This window comes from Pelodiscus sinensis, chromosome 13 (genome assembly GCF_049634645.1).
Source record: "Pelodiscus sinensis isolate JC-2024 chromosome 13, ASM4963464v1, whole genome shotgun sequence".
NCBI lineage: Eukaryota > Metazoa > Chordata > Testudines > Trionychidae > Pelodiscus > Pelodiscus sinensis.
This window is the reverse complement of record NC_134723.1, coordinates 4,399,740-4,419,895: the sequence shown is the minus strand read 5'-3', so window position 1 is coordinate 4,419,895 and position 20,156 is coordinate 4,399,740. Positions and strand designations below refer to the sequence as shown.

Sequence of the window (20,156 nt, the reverse complement as noted above, 5' to 3'; positions counted from 1 at the left end):
ATCCTGTGTTTGGTGGGAATTAGCCCGGGATGGCAGTAGGCTGACATCCCAGTTCAGCGTCCCCAGGCAGCTCCCCTATGCAGGCAGCCTCCTTCAGGAAAGGCAGGTGGCTGCAGGGCTGATAGGAGGCAAGCGGGGCTGGTGAGACACGTGTGTGCTTTTCGGGCTTCCCTTCATGTCAACCCAAGGGCCTGGAGGTCTAGACTCTGTCAGGTCTAGACGTCTGGGCTACGCCCCGGCCTCCTATGCAGCCCAATGCCAGATTCCCATTCTACTCCCCCGGGCCCAGGGCCATTCTCTGCCCTCCCCGCTGGCTTGTGACCCCGGGAGAGTCACCAGCCTTCGCCCCCCAAAGCCAGAGTGAAAAGGGGAAGAAGGACCAAGGCAGGGGGAAAACGGCTTTTTTGTAATGACTTTCCGCCTCTTGGCCAATAAAGCCTTTTCCGGAGCGAGGGATGTTTCGAGGCCTCGTTGCAACATTGCACTTTCCCTCTGCGCTAAGTCCTGCCGACACGCCCCTTTCTCTGTTCTCCCGGCTCCCGCGGCTGGAAGTCACACCCTTCTGCTCAGTACAAGTCACAGCCAGTGCCTCAAAGAAGGGTCAGGATCGCAACTTGCTCCCTAAGCAGGCTCAATAGCCCTCTGGGGCAGACCTCGCTCCACCAGTAGCCACGCGACACAGGACAATGTGACTCTACTCCCAAAAGTGCCGGATCCCCTCCAGGCGGGCTGGATCAACAATCGGATCCAGTGTGATGAACAAGGGGAGTAGACAGGTTTATTACTAACCTGGGGTTAGTGACAGACAGGCCCAGAGGTGACTCATGCCTCTGTGTCAGCACATGACCCCTGACAAACTCACTACACCTAACACGCTGTTGGCATAACTGGTCTCTAACAGGCGTCATGGATGGCACCATATACAAACTGGTAATAATACGCTGGTCCCCAAAATCAGTGTGTGGTGTACATCCCGGGTGTGTGCTAAGAGCTGCAGGCATGTGCTAGAATTATCTTGTGAACATGCCTGAGTCACGTCTGTCACAGACAAAGAAGAGGTTCCACTTGCTTGAACGTGTCTCCGATGTAGTGAGGTAGGGAGGTGACCAAAGAGAAAGCAAAGCACATCTACGTGCCAGGAAAACAAAACCTCCAGGAGAACCAGTGGGGAAAGAGGATGCCTTATCATGCTTGACCAGGGGCAGCACCTCCCGGGAGACTTCCTGTGAACTTCTATGAACCTGGGAAGACAGCCTGGCACCCACCCCACAGCAGAGAAGGAAACGTTGGCTGTGCTCACTCTTCAAATCATACATTGCACAGGTTCACTGGGCTTTAACAACAGGGGTCCTCAACCTCCCGTGATAAGCTGGTGAATGAACTCGTTGTATATAGTGTTGCTGCTTTACAAAAGGACACCCAGTGCTAGGCAAGATGGTGCCTCATGGTTGATTCATATCCTTGTGAAATGGCTGCCTTGGGGCTTTGTGAGGAGCCACCATTACTCCCCGATAGTATGCTCTAAAGTCAAACACAGCGGGGAGAAACAGGGTTTCTCCCAGCTAGGTGGGAAGGTCGTTATTTACCTGTCTCCAGTGTAAATTAAGCATTATGGGATCTTAGCAATGTACTAATCAGCAACAGGATGGGAGGTCAACAGAGAAGGAAGAACAGAGGGAACCCTTCCTGCTGCTAATCACAGGGGCAGGGGGAATGTGGAAGATCTAGGCAGAACGAGAAAACCATTTTGGTCTCTATCAGTGGGCAGATATGAGAGGACAGAATCCTTGTACCGCTGAGAAAAAATGGATCCTTCCAATAAGGGGGCTTGAAATCTCTGGGAAATCAATAGTGGTGTGAAACCTGTCCCAGCGAAGACTGTAACATACTGAAGCTACGTTTTAGTTGCAAGAGTGTATTTTTACTTGTGTGTGCTTGTCCCCAAGTCTATCTTTACGCCCTGCAATTGGCATCACTTAAACATCTGCTGTTTTGTTTGCTAAGCTTGTCTTGCATGTAATAGAAGCCAAAGTTGTGCTGTGGTTCCGTGAGTGCGTCTGTTAACCCCAGTTAGATTAATAAGCTGCTGGTATCGTGTCTTTCCAGGAGCAGGGAGTTTCGTGATGTCTGAGCGTTCCAGGAGAGAGCTGGATGCTGCAGGGCAATGTCTGTGGGGAAATTCGGGACTGAGAGGGCTTTGGGGTCACTGGGCAGCAGAAGTCAGGGTGTGACTTGTACTCTGGCTGTTGACGGCAGGGCTGTGTACCGCAGCAGCCCAAAATTTAAGGCACCCACAGCTGCAGGGCCAGCTGTGACACAGCCCCTTACTGGTCTGGGTTAAGCCCCAGTGTGTGACTGTCCCCCGACCCATGAATCAGCCATGAGGATTTGAGCAAGAGGGCCCAAAGTCGCAGTGCATTGTGGGAAGAGGGCTCCTGTTTCTCTTAAACTCCCAGCTGCCACGGGGGGTTCGCTCTCCAGGTCCCCCAAGCTCCATATCCTACTCCAGAGTGCTCGTCCCAGGGACAGGCAAGGCGAGGATAGCAGCTCTGCCCTCAGGACCTGATTACCAGTCCCCTTCCTGGTGCAGCTCCTTCAGTGCTAGTGCTGCCGGAACAAGCCGAGAAAGTCATGCACGTAGGTGAATCTCTAGGAGTACAGGCCAACACCGAGACTGCAGCTGAGACCTGAGCCATGGACACAGCGATTGCTGCTCACCGCTCCCAGGAACGGTCTCCACAGGACACCAAATGTGCAGACATGTGTGGCCCCTCCCCTGGCAAGTGCGATGATCACGGGTACCTGGGCATCTAGCGACTCTTGGGTAGAAGCCTGACGACAGCACGTCCCTCAGTCTGTGTCTTTCCACGCACTGCAAGTAACAAGCCCGGCTCTCCTAGCCCCAAACACATCCCTGAGGCTAGGAGCGAGTGCTCGGCCGTATGTACGATTCTGAGAATTGCCTTTTCCTGGCCAGTTGGCTTCACCCGGCCTTGATCTTCATCTCTGAGGACTGGGCGGGGCGAGCAAAGCAGCTGCTGCATGTTTCCAATCGCGGTCCCTGCTAAAAATGCTTTGAAGAGGCGAATCATTGTAGCAGGCTGCTTCTGTTTTGGGTTCCTGGTGGGTCCCGGCCTGCAGCCCCAGAGCAGGTCACTAGTGGCCAAGGGAAAAGGAGGAAAGTGACGAGGAATAAATTCTTTCCTGAGGGAAATGCTCTGTACGGCCACAGGCGAGGATGTGCCCCGCTGGGCCAGCTTCTCCAGGTCTGGCCAAAGTACTCATGATAACCGTCCAGGGGGCTCTGAGCTGACCGTTGAATCCAGACTTCTTGGGTACCGTCCAGGGAGCTGGCTGACTCCAGACCCCTCTGTCTGCTGTCGGTGCTCTTTGGCAGACAGGTATCCAGCCAAAGCAGCCTTCGCGTGGTGGCCGAGGCTCTGGCGAGTGACCCAGGGGCCCGGAGTTCTTGTGGGGAGGGCTCTGTCACATGGTGGCTGATCTAAGGCCTAGCTGGGAAAAGATGAAACCCAGGCCCTTTGGAGGTTGTCATGGGAACGCTACCGCCTGGGGAGCTTTAGCTCCTCAGGAGGACTCTGGGTGGCTGCAGTCACCAGTGTTGGTGCCGTCTCCCACTTGCCTACATGGGCATCATGGCAAGGGCCGCCCAATGCAAGCGGGGGCTGTTTACAATCAAGGCGGCTCCTAGGTGCTGTGCCGGGACTGTGCGCGGCCCAACTCTACAGTCAGTAGGAGCGCTGCACAGTCGCGCACAGCACCCAGCGGAGTGAAACGCTGGCCCAGGCTCCCTCTTGACAAATTATTATATGTCAAGGAGGGCCAAGGGGGTGTTCAAAAAAAGGGCTGGGGGGGGGGGCAGGATTTCCTTCCACTGGAAATTCACGCCTTGGCTATCTCGGAAGACTCTAGGCAGCTAGAGACTCAGCGAATGGTGCTCTCAAGCGAGGGGAAGCTGACCAGCTCCGAGGAAAGAGCTGTGGGTTTGATAACTTCCGCTTATCTCTCACATCCCGTGACCACTTGGTCAGAAGGGCCTCTTGTTTCAAAAGCTCCAGCAAAATGTGCGCAAGCTCCCGCTGTGCAGCTGAGCACAAGACTGCCTACAAAAGCCAGACAAGCCATTACTGAGACATCCACAGTAAAACACATGCCACAGGGGGGAAAATCCACGCAGCTCAAAAGGAAAACTGAATCGGGCCTCTTCTTCACGCATCACAGAGAAGAAGCGGCCTTAGCTTCCATTGTAGAGCTCTCTTTGTCATCTCGAGTGTGGCCGAGATGTGTGGGAAGGGATTGAAGTGGGAAGCACTTGGTGGCAGGCAGGACTCGGCTTGTGTGTGTTAAACAGACTGCAAGAAAAGGGGAGGGAAATGCAAAACATTAGGCACCCCCGACAGCCATTTCAAAAGCACATCCCAGAGAGGAAGAGGATGCAGGAAGCCAGGCATCTAAGCACCTGTAGAGGTTGACACTGTGAGGCAGCTCCAGTGCACCAGGATGTGTGGGTCTCACTGGACACAGTGGCAGGCAGTATGGATCTTGGCACTTACATACTGATGGAATAAGTAGGTTTCACTGGATGCAGTGGCTGGCAGTGTGGGTCTCACTGGATGCAGTGACTGGCAGTGTGAGTCTCATTGGACGCCGTGGCTGGCAGAGTTGGTCTTTGGAGCAGTGGCTGGCAGTGTGGGTCTCACTGGATGCAGTGGCTGGCAGAGTTGGTCTTTGGAGCAGTGGCTGGCAGTGTGGGTCTCACTGGATGCAGTGGCTGGCAGTGTGGGTCTCATTGGACGCAGTGGCTGGCAGAGTTGGTCTTTGGAGCAGTGGCTGGCAGCATGGGTCTCACTGGACACAGTGGCTGGCAGTGTGCATCCTGGCACTAGCGTAATGATAGAGCGTATGGTTGTCACTGGGCGCAGTGCGGATCCTGACAGTAACGTGAGGGTTCTCCTGCACTCAGAAGCTGGCAGCATGAAGCCTGGCCCAAGTTCCCTGATGGGGGGTGTGGTTTGCCCTCCCAGGCTGGGCGTGGAGATCCCTGGCTCTAGCATCTGCATGTGTGGTTTTGCCACTGAGGGCTGGGCTGATGAGGCACCATTCTGTTCCCAAAGGAGAATTCCATGTGGCCAGGTCACAGGAACTGGCTGGTGGATGCAGCTGGGCCTGCCCGCCCTTCCTCTCTGGGGCTGCTCACCAGGTGAGTGAAGCACTGGCCCAGCTCCGAAATGACATCACCTTGCTGTATTATTGCAGTCGGATTAAGCCCTTGCCTGTCACCGGGTGGGGCATCGCCTCTCACTCAGCCTGCACGCAAACCCCTAGGACGGTGGCTAGGAAGCCAGCGGCCTCCGATCGCCACCTGGCCTGCTCCCTGGAGAAGCTGCTGGTGGGTTGTCCCCCTGCCCTGTTCTCACACCTTTCCCGCCACCTGCGCGCCGTTCAAACGTGCCACCCAGCTGCATCTGCCCACGGACACCAGCTCTGCAAGCCTCTTGCCCCCAAGCCAGCTAGCGCTGCCCTTGGCCCTGTCTGAGCCCACCAGGCCGGCTGCTCAGCCCTCTGAGCCTTCCTGGGAGCCGGTGTGCCCCAGTCCCCCTGAGCGGCACCTTGGAATGAGACACAAGGGGCTCGGGGGTGGGGGAGGGCCGAATCTTCAAGGCCCTGCCATTCCCATCTCTGTGCGCCCACACCTGCGCTGGGAGAGGCATCGGTTCAGGCAGGACCTTCACGCCTCCCTGGACCTCCCTGGTTTCTCTCCCTGTGGCCCAGCTCACGTGGGACCAGGGCCTGCAAAGCCTGGCCGAAAGCCAGATTAGTCCCTGTGCTGCAGGGCGCTGTGGGGAGCTTCTCCCGGGCACACCTAGGTCATGCAAGTGGCGATGGGTTTAGACATGCCTGCATTCCCGCAGCCTGCTGGGAGGCTGCACAACAAGCCTTGGAAAGAGAGGCCGGAGGGGAGAGACAGCAGGCAGGGCCAGGTGTGGTGCGTATGAAGGCAGCTCCTGTTCCCGCCTCTAAGGATCTCAGACGGGCCTGGGACACAGCGGCCTTTCAGAGGGGTGGGGTAACCTGTCTCTCGTAGTGGCTCTGCGGTCAGAGAGCACCGGGGGCGCTAAGGCCGGGAGGGGAGCTGGCCGTCAGCGCCCCAGTGCTCCCACACAACAGCAGGCTCTCCTGAGAACCTGGCACCGGTGGGGGGAGGGCGGGGAGCTGAGCTCTGTAGCCCGTTGCTGATGCTGAGCCGCTGTGTGTCTGACCTCTGCTTAGCCTGTGACATTCATTAGTGCATGGGTTCCCAAAATGGGGGGGCATGAAGAAATTCCAGGGGGGCACGAGGCAACCCAGCGACCCATCCCTCACCTCCCGAGTTTTGCTGTGCTATTTTTGTTTTTCGGGCCCGGTCAGTTCCCTTTTTTTTCCCCCCTCAACAAGTTTTGCTGGGAGTGGGGGGGGAGGGGGAGCCATGATGCCAAAAAGTTTGGGAACCGCTGCATTAGTGCTTGCTGAGGAAGTGCCATTTGCTGACGCCTCCTTTCACCACATTGCTGCAGACAGCAAGGAGTCACCGTGCGACTGTCGGCCACTAACAGCCTAGCCAGAGCTGTGCCCATCACCAGAGACTTCGAAGCCAAAGGCTCCCACTGCCTGCCGCAGCCCGTTGCCTGGGGAACGAGATTATTGGTACACGTGTAGGCTGAATGGAGCTACCCCATAACCAGAGAGACTTGGCTGTTTCAGGCCGCAGCAGCCCTGCAGTTCTGACTTGCTTACCACACAGCTGGAGCATGGCAATAGATGAAGTGTGGATGGCACCCCGGTGATCCAGTGACAAGCATAGCGAGCCCAAGGTTATGGAGATGCAGTTCATAGCCCGTGTTATCGCTGGTCCTCTGACTTGGTCACACAAGGGCTGCGTCTAGACGGGCATGATTTTCCGCAAATGCTTTTAACGGAAAAGTTTTTCCGTTAAAAACATTTGCGGAAAAGAGCGTCTAGATTGGCAGGACGCTTTTGTGCAAAAGCACATTTTGCGGAAAAGCATCCGTGCCAATCTAGATGCGGTTTTGTGCAAGAAAGCCCCGATCGCCATTTTCGCCATCCGGGCTTTTTTGTGCAAAACAGTCCTCCCCTGTCTACACTGGCCCTCTTGCACAAATACATTGGCGCAAGAGGGCTTATCCCTGAGCGGGCGCATCATAGTATTTGCGCAAGAACACTGACAATCTTACATTAGATCATCAGTGTTCTTGCGCAAATTCAAGCAGCCAGTGTAGACAGCTGGCAAGTTTTTCCACAAAAGCAGCTGCTTTTGTGGAAAAACTTGCCAGTCTAGATGCAGCCAAGCAGTATAGACAAGGCTGTCATCATAAACATAGCCCCTTCGTCCTATGGCCCACACTGTCTCGATGCAAGATGAGCATACATGTATGATAAGACGTAAGGTATGGTGCCTCGTGGAGTCCTGACCAGTGTGCCCTGTAAACCGTGCACTTGGGCGGCCACTCAGGAGAAATTCAAATGCTTCCGGGCTGAGTAGCAGAACACCCACTGCTAGATTTTTGTTTTGTTTTATTAAGAGCAGCGGTTACTGGGTCTCACACTTCCTTTGTTCACTTCCTCTTTCTTGAGGTCTTCCAACCATGTGAAAAACCCTTGCCTCCAGAGTCTCCGTTAGCAGAGGAGGTTTACATGGTAACAACAGTAGTAGTTAAGTAGCAGTTCTGCAGAAAAGGACCTGGGGGTTACAGTGGATGAGAAGCTGGATATGAGTCAACAGTGTGCCCTTGTAGCCAAGAAGGCTAATGGCGTATTAGGTTGCATTAAAAGGAGCATTGCCAGCAGATCCAGAGATGTCATCATTCCCCTTTATTTGGCTTTGGTGAGGCCACATCTGGAGTATTGTGTCCAGTTCTGGGCCCCCCACTACAAAAAGGATGTGGACGCATTGGAGAGGGTCCAGCGGAGGGCAACCAAAATGATTAGGGGGCTGGAGCATATGACCTATGAGGAGAGGCTGAGGGATTTGGGCTTGTTTAGTCTGCAGAAGCGAAGAGTGAGGGGGGATTTGATAGCAGCCTTCAACTTCCTGAAGGGAGGTTCCAAAGAGGATGGAGAGAGGCTGTTCTCAGTAGTGACAGAGGGCAGAACAAGGAGCAATGGTCTCAAGTTGTGGTGGGAGAGGTCCAGGTTGGATATTAGGAAAAACTATTTCACTAGGAGGGTGGTGAAGTACTGGAATGGGTTACCTAGGGAAGTAGTGGAGTCTCCATTCCTAGAGGTGTTTAAGTCTCGGCTTGACAAAGCCCTGGCTGGGTTGATTTAGTTGGAATTGGTCCTGCCTAGAGCAGGGGGCTGGACTTGATGACCTTCTGAGGTCTCTTCCAGTTCTATAGTTCTATGATTCTATGAACAGCAAATCCAGAGGGTGTACATTTTGCTCCCGTCTTAAAACTGGAGCCATTCCACATGGGGAACTTCTGTGGGAGAAAAGATGGCCAAGTCTAGTGGTTAAGAAGGTCAAAGGCTCTGCCAGCCTCCCTGTTTCCTGGAGTTCTCTGCCTATCTCCCCATCCATAAAATGGAGGTGACACTATTTACGGAGCTCACAGAGCAAAGTTAAAGTCACGAACCCAGACTCTTGTCTGTTGTAAAGTGGAGTAGCTCCATTGATTTCAACAAGGCTATGCTGATTGACAGCAGCGGAGGGTCTGACCGCTAGCATGCAGAGTGCTTTGTAATCCTGGGAGGTAGAAAAGCCCCCCTCAGGCCTCTCAAGGCAGAAGGGTTACGTGCCCAGAGCTGTGCCTGCCTATGCTTGGGGGGCAGTGCCAGGGGTCACGGTGAGACAATACAGGAGCTCCTGGTGACTCTGGGAAACTGAGGGTCAAATTCAGACCATGGTTGAACAGGTGCAGCGTCCCCGGACTTCCCATTCAAGTCCCGCAGCGCATCATGGATAAGTGTCTACTCAGGCTTGGAGCTTTCTGTTTGTAGGAGATTTAAGTTCTGAACCAGTAACAACATTGCTGACTTTTCACACACAAGAACAGCCATCCTGCCTCAAACCAGTGGTCTGTCTAGCCCAGTATCCGGCCTCTGACAGCAGCCAGTGCCAGCGTTTAGTGGAGTCAAAGCTGGGCCTGCTATCCTCTTTTCTGGTCAGGCTGTTCTGCATATTTTTGACCAATCACAGAGCACCTCAAAGGCCAGGAGAAAAGCAAGCCAGTAGCAATGAAGAGAATTGATGCTCGTGCGTGAGCTGACAATGAGGGTTACTCTGTTTTAAAGCACGGGCCGCAAAACAGTGAGTGTCTTATTTTAAACCAACTGTCTCTTCCTACAGCATCTGGCAACACGGATTTTTGACAACCACCCATGGCTGGTAGCAACCAAAGGCACAGAGAGACCCAGCATCACCAAAAGGAACCCAAAGGCAGCCAGAAGAGTCGCAGCTACAAAGAAGGACTCCAGCACAGGTTCTAGCCTTTCTTTGATGTTTCTCCTCCTCTAGGTGCACCTGGACATCAGTAGGGGAAGAGTAGCCACCACCTTTTTGCTCACCTTTCCAGGACTAGGTGAAAGTGAGCTGTGATTGGCCTGCAGTTTGGCATCAAAGGGGGCTGACAGGCCATGTGGGGAAAGGAACCCACCCCAACCCAGAAAGCACATGGAATAATACGAGCAGCATGTCTGCGTATCAACAGCTTCCACGTACCTGGTTTCTACATGTCTGCAATGGGGAGTCACCGCACCGTGCTGTCCAGAGAGTGCCGCTTTGCAAACTGTGCAGCAGACTCACCACTCCCAGACTTTTTACCCATCATACCCCAAGGCTGTGTCTACACTGGGCCACTTATTCCAGAAAATCAGCCGCTTTTCTGGAATAAGCTGCGAGCTGTCTACACTGGCCCTTCAATTTCCAGAAAAGCAACGACGCTCGACTGTACAAAATCAGCCGCTATTCCGGAAAAACTATTCTGCTCCCGCTCGGGCATAAGTCCTTATTCCAGAACACTGTTCCGGAAGAGGGCCAGTGTAGACAGCCCAGTAGTCTTTTCCAGAAAAAAGCCCCGATCGCAAAAATGGCGATCTGGCCTCTTTTCCGGAAAAGCGCGTCTACATTGGCCACAGACACTTTTCCGGAAAAGCAGCCTGCCAGTGTAGACGCTCCTTTTCCGGAAAAACTGAAAACAGAATAGTATTCCATTTTAAGCAGTTCCGGAAATTCATGCCAGTGTAGACACAGCCCCAGTGAAATCAAAATGAAGAGAGTGACCTGCCAGATCTTGCCTGAGCATCATCTCTGTTCAAAAGCAGCCAGTCCCAGTACTTGGCATCACCTGCTCTGACTACACATGGTCCTTGATTATCCATAGACAATACCTCCCACCCCAGCCCATCCTGTCAATGGACAAGTCAATCAACTGGGCACTGACTCTCACTCCAGGACTAGTGGCCTGGGGGATGCACAGTGGTTGCATCCCCTGGATTGCAATCTGTAACCCTCACTTGCTTTACTCCTGACATGTGGCAGTAAATGGATACAAGGAGAGCAAGAGTAGCCACAAACATGCAATTTGTGTGGTAAAGGATCTCGCCTTATTGTGTTCAGGTTGCTGTGATTCTGAGCTTCTTCCAGCCCTGTTCCCGGAAATGGATGCTGAATTTCTGAGGTTTGTGAACCCTGGCTGGAGCAGTGCCATGAGACGCATCCCAGGGCCTGTTCCACATGCCCTTGCTGGCAGTGCCCCACCCTGGGTTGTCTCTAGGGCCACCCACGTTGCTGCCTGCTGTGGCAATGCCAGTGCCTCTTCCCTGGGCATGGGCTATACACCCCCACTCTGTGCAGGAACAAGCACTTGTGGACAAGTCACGCAAGTGGCCTGATTTTCAGGCGTGCTCAGCCAGACAGTCTCCTGATGCATTAACACCCTTCTGTTGACTTAGCAATTCACTCACCACTAAGCTGCTGAATGAGGGCTCATTGCCTGAAAGTTATTTGCTGGGGACAGCTCAGGTGAATGATAGTGGAAGATGGAGAACTACCACCAGCTCAGAAGCCTCACCAACCCCGTGCCACCCACGCAGCTTTCTTGCTGCTTCTACACTCAGCATGGAGATGCAGCCTTTCCTATTTAGAAATGCACTCCGCTAGTCTGGGAGCCAGCCACAGGCCAGAGAAGATAGCAAGTTACTGCACTAGATGGAAGAGTTGTCCATTGTATTTGCTTTCCCAGCCTGCTGACCCAGATCTCTTATGGCCTTAGCTAGAATCCATGGCTGGCAGCTGACCTCAGCAATTAGCATCTTGGGACCATATGTTCAGAGGTACCTCTTTCCACCCACCCCTTGTCTGCACTAGCATTTTTCTCCTCACTCATGGTTAGAAGCAACCAGGGGCACAGCTGCATGAACGGTAGCAGTGCCAGAACACTCGTGTGCCTTGCACTCCTCACGTCTCCCTGTGAACTTTCTAGAGGGGTAACACACCCGCCTCCACACTACACTGCTGCTAGTTGTGCTGCCCAAGGGAGTTTGTAAGTGCCAGTCAAGGCACAGCAATTAGGCTGGGAAGCACCAAACCACCAGCTGATGAACGATAAGAGCCCTGCTAGTGCTTGAGCTTCCCCCACCCTTCGGGGACTTTTAACACAAATACTTTACAAGGGCCTCAGCAGCTAACACCCACTCTTCCCCAGGGCAAGCATTCCTTTGGCTTGTCCCAGCTCTCAGAAAGGGAGTCATTTCTTAAGTTCAAGAGTATATGCCTAGGACAACACATCAGCATGGATGAGTGGCATTTTAATGCTGCATCTGCACTAGAACCCAGTCACCCAGACTCCTGCCTCCAGGACACTGAAGATGGGCCCCAATCTCCTCTGGTTTGGCCTTTCACCCAAGAGAACAGCAATGAGATCAGACACTAGGAAGCCATTTTAAATGGGACCCACTGCCTTAGTGAAGCCCAAAGGAGCCAGCAGTTAGAAGTCTTTAGAACACCAATGTCAGCTCCCCAGCCAGATCACACTGCAGGCCAGGCCAGCCTGAAACACCTGGGCTTTTCGTCAGTGACCTGCCAGGTCTGTGACACCAATGTGACCCAGACAGCAGCTACTGCAATGTTGACTTAATGATAGCGCCAAGAGGTATTCTCCCCCACCCTCACTAGCTCCAGGACGGTGTTTATTACCCAGGCAGATGGTAACATCACTATTTCCTTGCTGCTTGTAGAGTTAGCAGAGGAACAAAGGAACTGGGAGCAGAAGCAGGTAAAGGAAAAAGTAGTGGCCTAGTCCCATTCCCCTGACCCCAGCCAAGCCAGACTACACAGGAGGCAAGATTGGGGACACAGACGGGTGCAGTTCTCCTTTAGCCATACCAAGCTAGTTAAAGCTGTTACCAGTGGAATCGCCTGTGAGCAGGAGTGTTCTGTAGCCTGAGATGATCTCAGCCCACGAAAAGGCTGGATCAGTTCTGCCCGGAGGGTGGCTCCACAGCTTAACAAGGACCCTAAGCAACCTCTAACTTTACAAGTCAAATCAAGATCAAAGGCAGGGATGGGAGCATCAGCATAGAAGCAACAGGGAGGGCAGACTCCTCTACCATGTCTCCTACCAAGCCAGGTTGTGGCACCACATTCCTGAAAGGTCAGCATCTTGACAGACTGAAGAGCCAGGGAAGAGGCCTGGAGTAGGTCATAATATTTTTTTATTTTTATAATAAACTTTTCACTTTATTTCAAGGAAGACAAAAATTAATTGTGAGTGAGGCTGCAGAAACACCATTCTGTGAGCAAATATGCCAGACAGACCCAGGTCAGTAGGCCAGAGGCCAAATCAGAAGAATTTCATGCCCCCCACACCATGTAGCAGAAGGGGTCTCTATACCTAGGAGCTCCCATGCCCTCTGCTTCCCTCTTCTCCTCCTCCCGCATTGCCTTAGAGCAAGATCAGTGCTGTAAACAGGAGGTGACCAAGCAGAAAAGATGGGGTTGGGTCAGGCTACTGATGGGATTCTGGAAGGACCTCACATTTCTCCACTCGCCAAAGCAGCTGGCATGGTGGGACAGTGGGTTAGAAGTTGCAGCATTTTTCTATACAGGTACATGATGTAATTTAAAAAAACAGATGATTTAACTCAAAGCAAAAAAATTAAGTGGTGGCTCCTGCTGCCAGGCCATCTCCCTTTATGAAGACTTCACGCATTCCTTCTCCTGTTCGATGGCTGAAAGAGAAGAGAGTTCTGTTAGCCTCTCTGCCTTAATGCTTCCCCTTCCTCAAGGGTTGGGACAGTACAATGTAGCTGCACTACCAGCTGTTTACATGGCTGTAATGAAGGGAGCCTTACAGGAGCTCTCTAGAGTCACCAAACCTGACAGTGGGGTCAATACACTAGTATCTTACAGGTCCAGCTGAGGAGCATCCAAATCCCAGGTAAACTCTGAAATGTGTTGCACCGGGTTACAGCACATGAAGATAACTTTATTCCTTAACTGGGCCTTCAAGCGTCCAGTGTTAGGGAGCATCCGTATTAGAGAATTATTGCTGTTTCCCAAGTCCACTCAGACCACATTATACCAAGTCCCGAGAATTCAGTGTGCTGTAGTTGTTCTCTACACCTAGTGAGATGAACTAAATACCACCCCAATCAGACAGACTCCAACAGCAAAGAATATTCAGAGCTAGAAGCCCTCTTATATTTTTCAGTCCTAGTATACTTCAGATGCCTGACAACATCCCCCAGGCAGAGGAGTGTAGTTCTAGCTCTTGCTGAGGCTCAGATCTTATCCGCAGCTAAAAACAATATTTTCCATTGGAACATCAACTAGATCAAAATGCCTCAGTCTGCCAGATTCCTCAGAGATGAGATCAGCACAAGCATATCCGCTCCCACTTGACACTCCTACACAGCCAAAATTGGAAGTCTGTGTCGCAACAAAATGCTAATAGGAGAACCATGTTTCTGGAATGCCAGACCAGGACTGGAGAATTCTGCCAGTCCCTTTGCTTTGGAATGATTTTCTTCCCTGGACACCCAATCATTTGGACAGATGCTCACACCACAAAAACAACAGAAATCTGCAATTCAATTTATTTTGCAATCCAGAAATGTGGCCTGACAAATGTAATGGTCCAAGACAGCGCACTAGATGCAACATGCATCTAAGACTTAAAGCCTCCACCAGAGAACTCAGAATTAGCGTCAATGTCATAAGGAAACGAGACTAGCCATCCGTTAAGTTATCCTTGCATAGAGAGATAAACAGGAACCAGCTAGCCCTGCCAGAAAGAGGGAACTGGATACTTACTTTCCTTCGAAGGCAGTGTATTCTTCTCCTCCGTGTTGGTTTTTTTCAGCTTCTTCTTGTCAAATTTCTCCACTTCAGAGAGGTCTGGTTTGTCACACATGTTGGCTAAATGATTAAGAGAGTGAAGTTACTACGCCTGCAATGGAAATCGATACCCAGGCATCATGTGCCAAATTATACACCCAGAACCTTTGGTGAGTGCCCACCGGATTGTAGAGTATGAATTCCCGGGCCAATGATTTGTTAAACACACACAATTCAGCTCAGAATAGTGATAGAGATGCAGCCATGTTAGTCTGGTCTAGCTGAAACAAAAGACAGAACTATGTAGCACTTTAAAGACTAACAAGGTGGTTTATTAGGTAATGAGCTTTCGTGGGCCAGACCCTTCCACATATTGATCTGAGGAAGTGGGTCCGGTCCACAAAAGCTCATCACATAATAAACCACCTTGTTAGTCTTTAAAGTGCTACATAGTTCTGTCTTCTGTTACAATTCAGCTCAGACCTCAAGCAATAAGGTACAAGTCAGTCATTCTTATCGGAATTGGAGACCATCCAGCCAGCAAGGTCATGTGTGTGAGCACAGGGATGGAGGGAAAGCCCAGGAGGAAGTTACTGATCTGTACAAGAGACACGCCCCAACTGATTTGGGTTGGGCACCAAACCCCAGTCCTGGCTCTGGAACTCGAAGCGATATAGAAGCAGGAGCTTAATACAAGAGGCTAGTGCAGAGGGACGCTGTTCTGAGAGCACCAAACCCTCCTTCATCAATACCTGCCTCTCCCCAACCCACGTGAGCCGTTTGTCACTCCCCGTCCCCCACACACTCCCGCCAGCCCGGGATCCCCACTCATCCCCCTCCTCTACCCTGCGGCCAACACCCAACCCAAGGCAAGACGTAGGAACTCACCAAGGCTAAAACCCAGCACCAGCTGCACTCCCCTCTTCCCCCGGGGGCTGCAGACGCGGCTAAGACTCCGTCCGTCTTATCACCCCCCATGCCCGGTGTAAGGCGGGCGGCAGATGCGCCCCCCCCCCCCCGGGACTGCGGATCCAGAGCACAATGGGGAAGACCAGGGCAGCGCGCTGGAAGGGGCCAAAATGCGCTGGAAGGGGCCAAAATGCGCCCTGGCCCTTCCACGGGGCATCCCCGGGCGGGCGGTTCCCCACAGCCCCCGCCCCACCCGGGTTACAGGAGGAGGAGGCTACCTCAGCCCCCGCCCCTCCTGCAGCTCCAGGGCCCCCCCGCCCCGTGCCCCTCGCCCACGGCAGGGCTGGGCGGCTCGGGGCTCAGCCCGCCCCATGTAGACAGCTACGCGGCGCCCTACGGGGAGCAGCTCCTAGGGCGGCTACCCCCACTCACCCCAAGCGGCACCCCTCCTCCCGCCGCACCCCCAACCACGGAGCGGCTCCCCCAGGATCCCCGGCCGCGCAACCGTCCAGCCGCACCCCCCCCCCGCTACGCGTGCAAGGGGGGCGCCCGTCCACCGCACCCCCGTCCCCCCCCCGCTACGCGTGCAAGGGGGGCGCCCGTCCAGCCGCACCCCCGTCCCCCCCCGCTACGCGTGCAAGGGGGGCGCCCGTCCACCGCACCCCCGCCCCCCCCCGCTACGCGTGCAAGGGGGGCGCCCGTCCACCGCACCCCCGCCCCCCCCCCGCTACGCGTGCAAGGGGGGCGCCCGTCCACCGCACCCCCGCCCCCCCCGCTACGCGTGCAAGGGGGGCGCCCGTCCACCGCACCCCCGCCCCCCCCGCTACGCGTGCAAGGGGGGCGCCCGTCCACCGCACCCCCGCCCCCCCCGCTACGCGTGCAAGGGGGGCGCCCGTCCACCGCACCCCCGCCCCCCCCCGCTACGCGTGCAAGGGGGGCGCCCGTCCAGCCGCACCCCCGCCCCCCCCCGCTACGCGTGCAAGGGGGGCGCCCGTCCAGCCGCACCCCCGCCCCCCCCCCGCTACGCGTGCAAGGGGGGCGCCCGTCCACCGCACCCCCGTCCCCTCACAAAGGGGGGGCGCACCCAGCGGGCGGGCACGCGCCGTACCTGCGGTGCTGGCTACAACGCTGCGAAACAACGGCAACCCCTCCCTCAGGTGTCTGCTGCTGCACCCGCGTGGGGCGCCTCCTTATATAGCATCGCTGCCGCCCGCCCCTGCCTCCCATTGGCCGCGCGCCGCTCGGCATGCTGGGAAGCGGAGTTCGCGCTCGGAGCCCTGCATTGGCCGCGCAGGGCCAGGGGACTGCACCTCCCAGAGTGCACCGGGGCGGGGTGAAGCGCTCCTCCCCCGCGGGCCGAAGGCGTGGGCTGGGCGCTGCAGGGGCGAGGCGCCGCCTGCATCCTGCTGTGGGCTGCACAATGGCCGGCGCGCCCCACGTGCGGCTGCGAGGCAGGCGGGCAGGCTCCCGGCCGGAGGCGCAGACCCTGGTGTAGCAGCTCCACGTGCCCCCCACCTGCAAGCAGCCAGCCCCAGGCTGCAGCCCCCTCGGGTCGTGCCGAGCCGGGAACAGCGGCAAAACCGGCCCTGCCGACAGGCAGACGGCCACGGGCCGACAGACGGGCACGGAGGCAGGCGCACACACAGCGGGGCTGCCTCCTCCCCCGCCCCCCGACGGGCGAGCCCTTTCTCAGCCCGGCAACGCCCGGGCAGATGCAGCCCTGCAGCCCATGCATGGAAGGGGCTCGGGTTAGGGTCCCTGCATGGACTCGCCGGTGGGAACCCCGCAGCGCTGCCCTTCCCACCAGAGCAAAGACAGCCCCTCGGCGGAGACACGGCGCACTCAGCCCGCGAGGGCGCCAGGTGCAGGGCGAGCCTCTTGCGGGGCCCGGAACGGGGCTGAGTTACACCATCCCCTGGCCAGGAAACCTTGGCGGCCCAGCCCTGCCGCACCAGCGTGTTAGGCGGGCGGGAGAGCTGGGCTCCTCGCTGAAACTCACAAGCCTCTTGCCCCGTTGGGCAGGAACGCAGCGCTGGGCTGGCGCTCAGGGCTAGTGTGGCACGGGGCTGGCTGTAGGGGAAGTCAGAGGCGGCTCGGATCCTGGAGGATGGGAGCAAGAATTCTGGGGAGGGCCGGGGAAGGGGTGTGCCTCGCAGCCCGCTGACAAAGACTCTTCTGATTCGCTTCCCAACAGCACCATCTAGTGACTGCAGCTCAAGTGTCCAGACACAAAGAGGGGGCTACATTCATCCCTTCCGTAACCCACGGAAGTCAGGCGAGCTGCCCCAGGGAGGCATTGGGTCTGTGCTTGGAAGAGGAACTGCAAAAGACAGCCGTTTTCCAAGGGACTATAAACAACCATTGGCCGTGCCTGGCAAGGCCTCATTCAATCTCTGCCATTTGATGTTGGTATAAAAGGGGGGGGGGGGATATGGTTCAGAGGCTGATGGAGAAGAGGATCTGGCTGTGTGTTTCAGTTCTGAGGTGCCTATAAGCTAACTCGGGAGTGGGTATCAGTCACCTCTTCTGTGGTTGTCTGTCCCTCAGTCTTGTTATTCTTATAGACACGCCTAACCATTTCCCTCCTAAGCTTCAGGCTTTGACTCCTAGTCCCCCTGCCTTCTGACTGTGAATAATTCACTTGTATGGTGTATAGTGACAGAGAAGGTGTTTGTATATAGACCATGCACAGATCTCTCCTCAGAATTCCCCTTTATAGACTCCAACATTCCTCCGCTCTCAGCCTTCAATCCATGAACTGTAACGATTGTCCTTCCTTTTGTATGTGGATAGTACTGGGGAGCCCACGCCTGCCTGCTGTAAATTCCAAGTGCATTGACACCTCAGGCTGCGCAGCTAAGCTCATAGGTGTACAACAGAGTTTCTCAACTTTCTTTTTATAAAGTACCCCTTTAAAAAAATTATAAGTAACCCCAGTACCTACAGTTTTCAGACACATACATTTTTTTTCTACCATCGTAACACGTTTGTTTAAACAACTTAATCATAGCCGGGCGGGCAATGACATTTTTGGGTGTAAAAAGTACAAAAATAATAAAGTGCTGTAAAACTTAACACAAAAATTCAGTTGTCTCCAAATGTCAGTTGTGCTGACGTACCCCCCAGACTTCTCTCGACTACCCCTAAGGGTACTTGTACCACTGGTTGAGAAACACTGCTGTAGAACACCAGTTGGAATTTAGACTCCTGAATGGGAGAGGGGACCTGGGATGTCAGCCAAGTCACTTACATACACTTTTCTGAACACTGGGAAAAGGTCTGAATAACCAAGAAGGTATTTTGTGGGGACTCCTCAAGGCTTCTCGACACACAAAACCTATTGTCACACTGAGCTAAAGCCCCTTTACGTGGTAGTTAATGGCAGACAATCCATCGACGGTCCAATGCGCAGTTGTACTGGACACCCAGTCCGCTTGCCGAAATCGCCAGGGGCTGTGGTTGCATGATATCACTGGAAAAATCAGACTAGCCAAGTCCTTATGTGCTAGACCCAGCCCTTCATCCTCCCAAGGTAAATGACATTCTCTGTTGTTTACTGAATGGAGATCTTTAGGATGAGATGTTAAGAACAGAGGGACAATCTGCTGTGGATTGGTACTAAAGAGCTGGGCTGCCCTGCACCAAAATTTCCCACCTCCCATATATAGCTGTTGTGCCATATATAGTATGCCGACTGCCGTGTTCCAGGCAGAAGAGGCTGCATTTAAGTAGAGCCACATGCATAGTTTGTTAAGTACGCTGATATCCTTAGGGAAGGAAGGCCTTTCACAAATGTCAGTTTTCTTCTTCTGATTGAATAGCTGTGCCCTTTAGTCTGAAAGGCCAGTACACCTTGTTGTGGAAGCACATCCCTGACACACCAAACCAATCAGAAATCCCTCCCAACATTTGATCCTGTTATCACACAGAAATGGCAGAGCAGAGAAGCCGGCAAGGAACGACACCAGCACCCCATGCATCTCGGAGAATTTGCTGTTTCGATGGTGATCTTTTTGGCACGGTCCCGATTTAAAAGGAGGGGTTGGGAAAGAAACCGCAGCGTCCAAAATTAGTACCAGATTTGTGCAGCAGTGGGAGTACTGGGGGTTGTGGCAGATGCTTCGCCAACCTGCCAGCTTGTGGATAGCTTTGGTTTTACAGGAGTGTGTTACTGCCACTGCTTTTCTGGGGTTGATTTGGTCCTAAAAAGAAAAGCTCCTTCTGAAAGAGCAGGTGAACAGAGAGGGCTGAATGCACCTCTCTGATTTAAACTGAAGAGACCAAGGGGTGCAGGATTTCCAGGTGGATAGTATAGCAAAATTCTGTGAAAAGGAGTCCTGAGCATATGGGCTATATAAGAAGGAGCCTTCGGGGACCTGTATAGATACAAGACAGGTTGTCAGATTCACCCGGAGGAGAGCTCCACCTACTGATTCACATTTAAATGGGTCCAGGGTATAAATTCGGGACATCATATTGTCCTTAATCTGCAGGGCAAGGGGCGGGGGGAGTCCTCTGCTGTCAGTGGGAGATTTGCATAGAGATCAAGAGGAGGGGAGGGCTTGTCTTGTAGACATTAAATTGTCCAGTACTATTCATCCAGTTCCTTGCTACATTCAGGATCACTTAGTGAGAGCATCTGTGCCCTTGGAGGTCACCATTACTTCTGCCCTTTGTTTCTCTTTCCCTCTTCTGTCTGTCAGTTGCCTTTTCTGCCTGCTGTATTTCCTTCCTTGCAGTAGTGGCCACTTCCTATATGTCCCACAAGCTGCTCCCACCCCTTCTACCCATGCTAGCCCCTAAACAACCTACAATGGAACAGTTACCATTGATACTGGCATGGCATTGGGTTAGGAGCTGACTTCCCAGTAAGGATGAGAGGGCCAATACATCC

The 20,156-nt window shown here is 54.1% G+C and overlaps 1 protein-coding gene across 1 annotated transcript; it reads right to left on the bottom strand.

Moving 5' to 3' along the window:
• Window positions 1-12,712: 12,712 nt before the first annotated feature.
• On the bottom strand, window positions 12,713-16,525 carry LOC102453872 (thymosin beta-15A homolog). Its single transcript, XM_075896710.1, has 3 exons — window positions 16,371-16,525; window positions 14,330-14,434; window positions 12,713-13,245 (listed from the first exon to the last, which is right to left on the bottom strand). The coding sequence occupies exons 2-3, from the start codon at window positions 14,427-14,429 to the stop codon at window positions 13,208-13,210; spliced, it is 138 nt and encodes a 45-aa protein (XP_075752825.1). The 5' UTR covers window positions 14,430-14,434; window positions 16,371-16,525; the 3' UTR covers window positions 12,713-13,207.
• Between the last annotated feature and the right edge of the window lie 3,631 nt (window positions 16,526-20,156).

What these genes read in the sequence shown, in the direction of transcription:
- LOC102453872 (XM_075896710.1), bottom strand. Translation starts at nt 14,429, where the DNA reads ATGTGTGACAAACCAGACCTCTCTGAAGTGGAGAAATTTGACAAGAAG. An exon ending in TACACTGCCTTCGAAGGAAA is followed by an intron (nt 13,246 to 14,329) that starts GTAAGTATCCAG and finishes CTTCTCTTTCAG; the next exon opens with CCATCGAACAGGAGAAGGAA.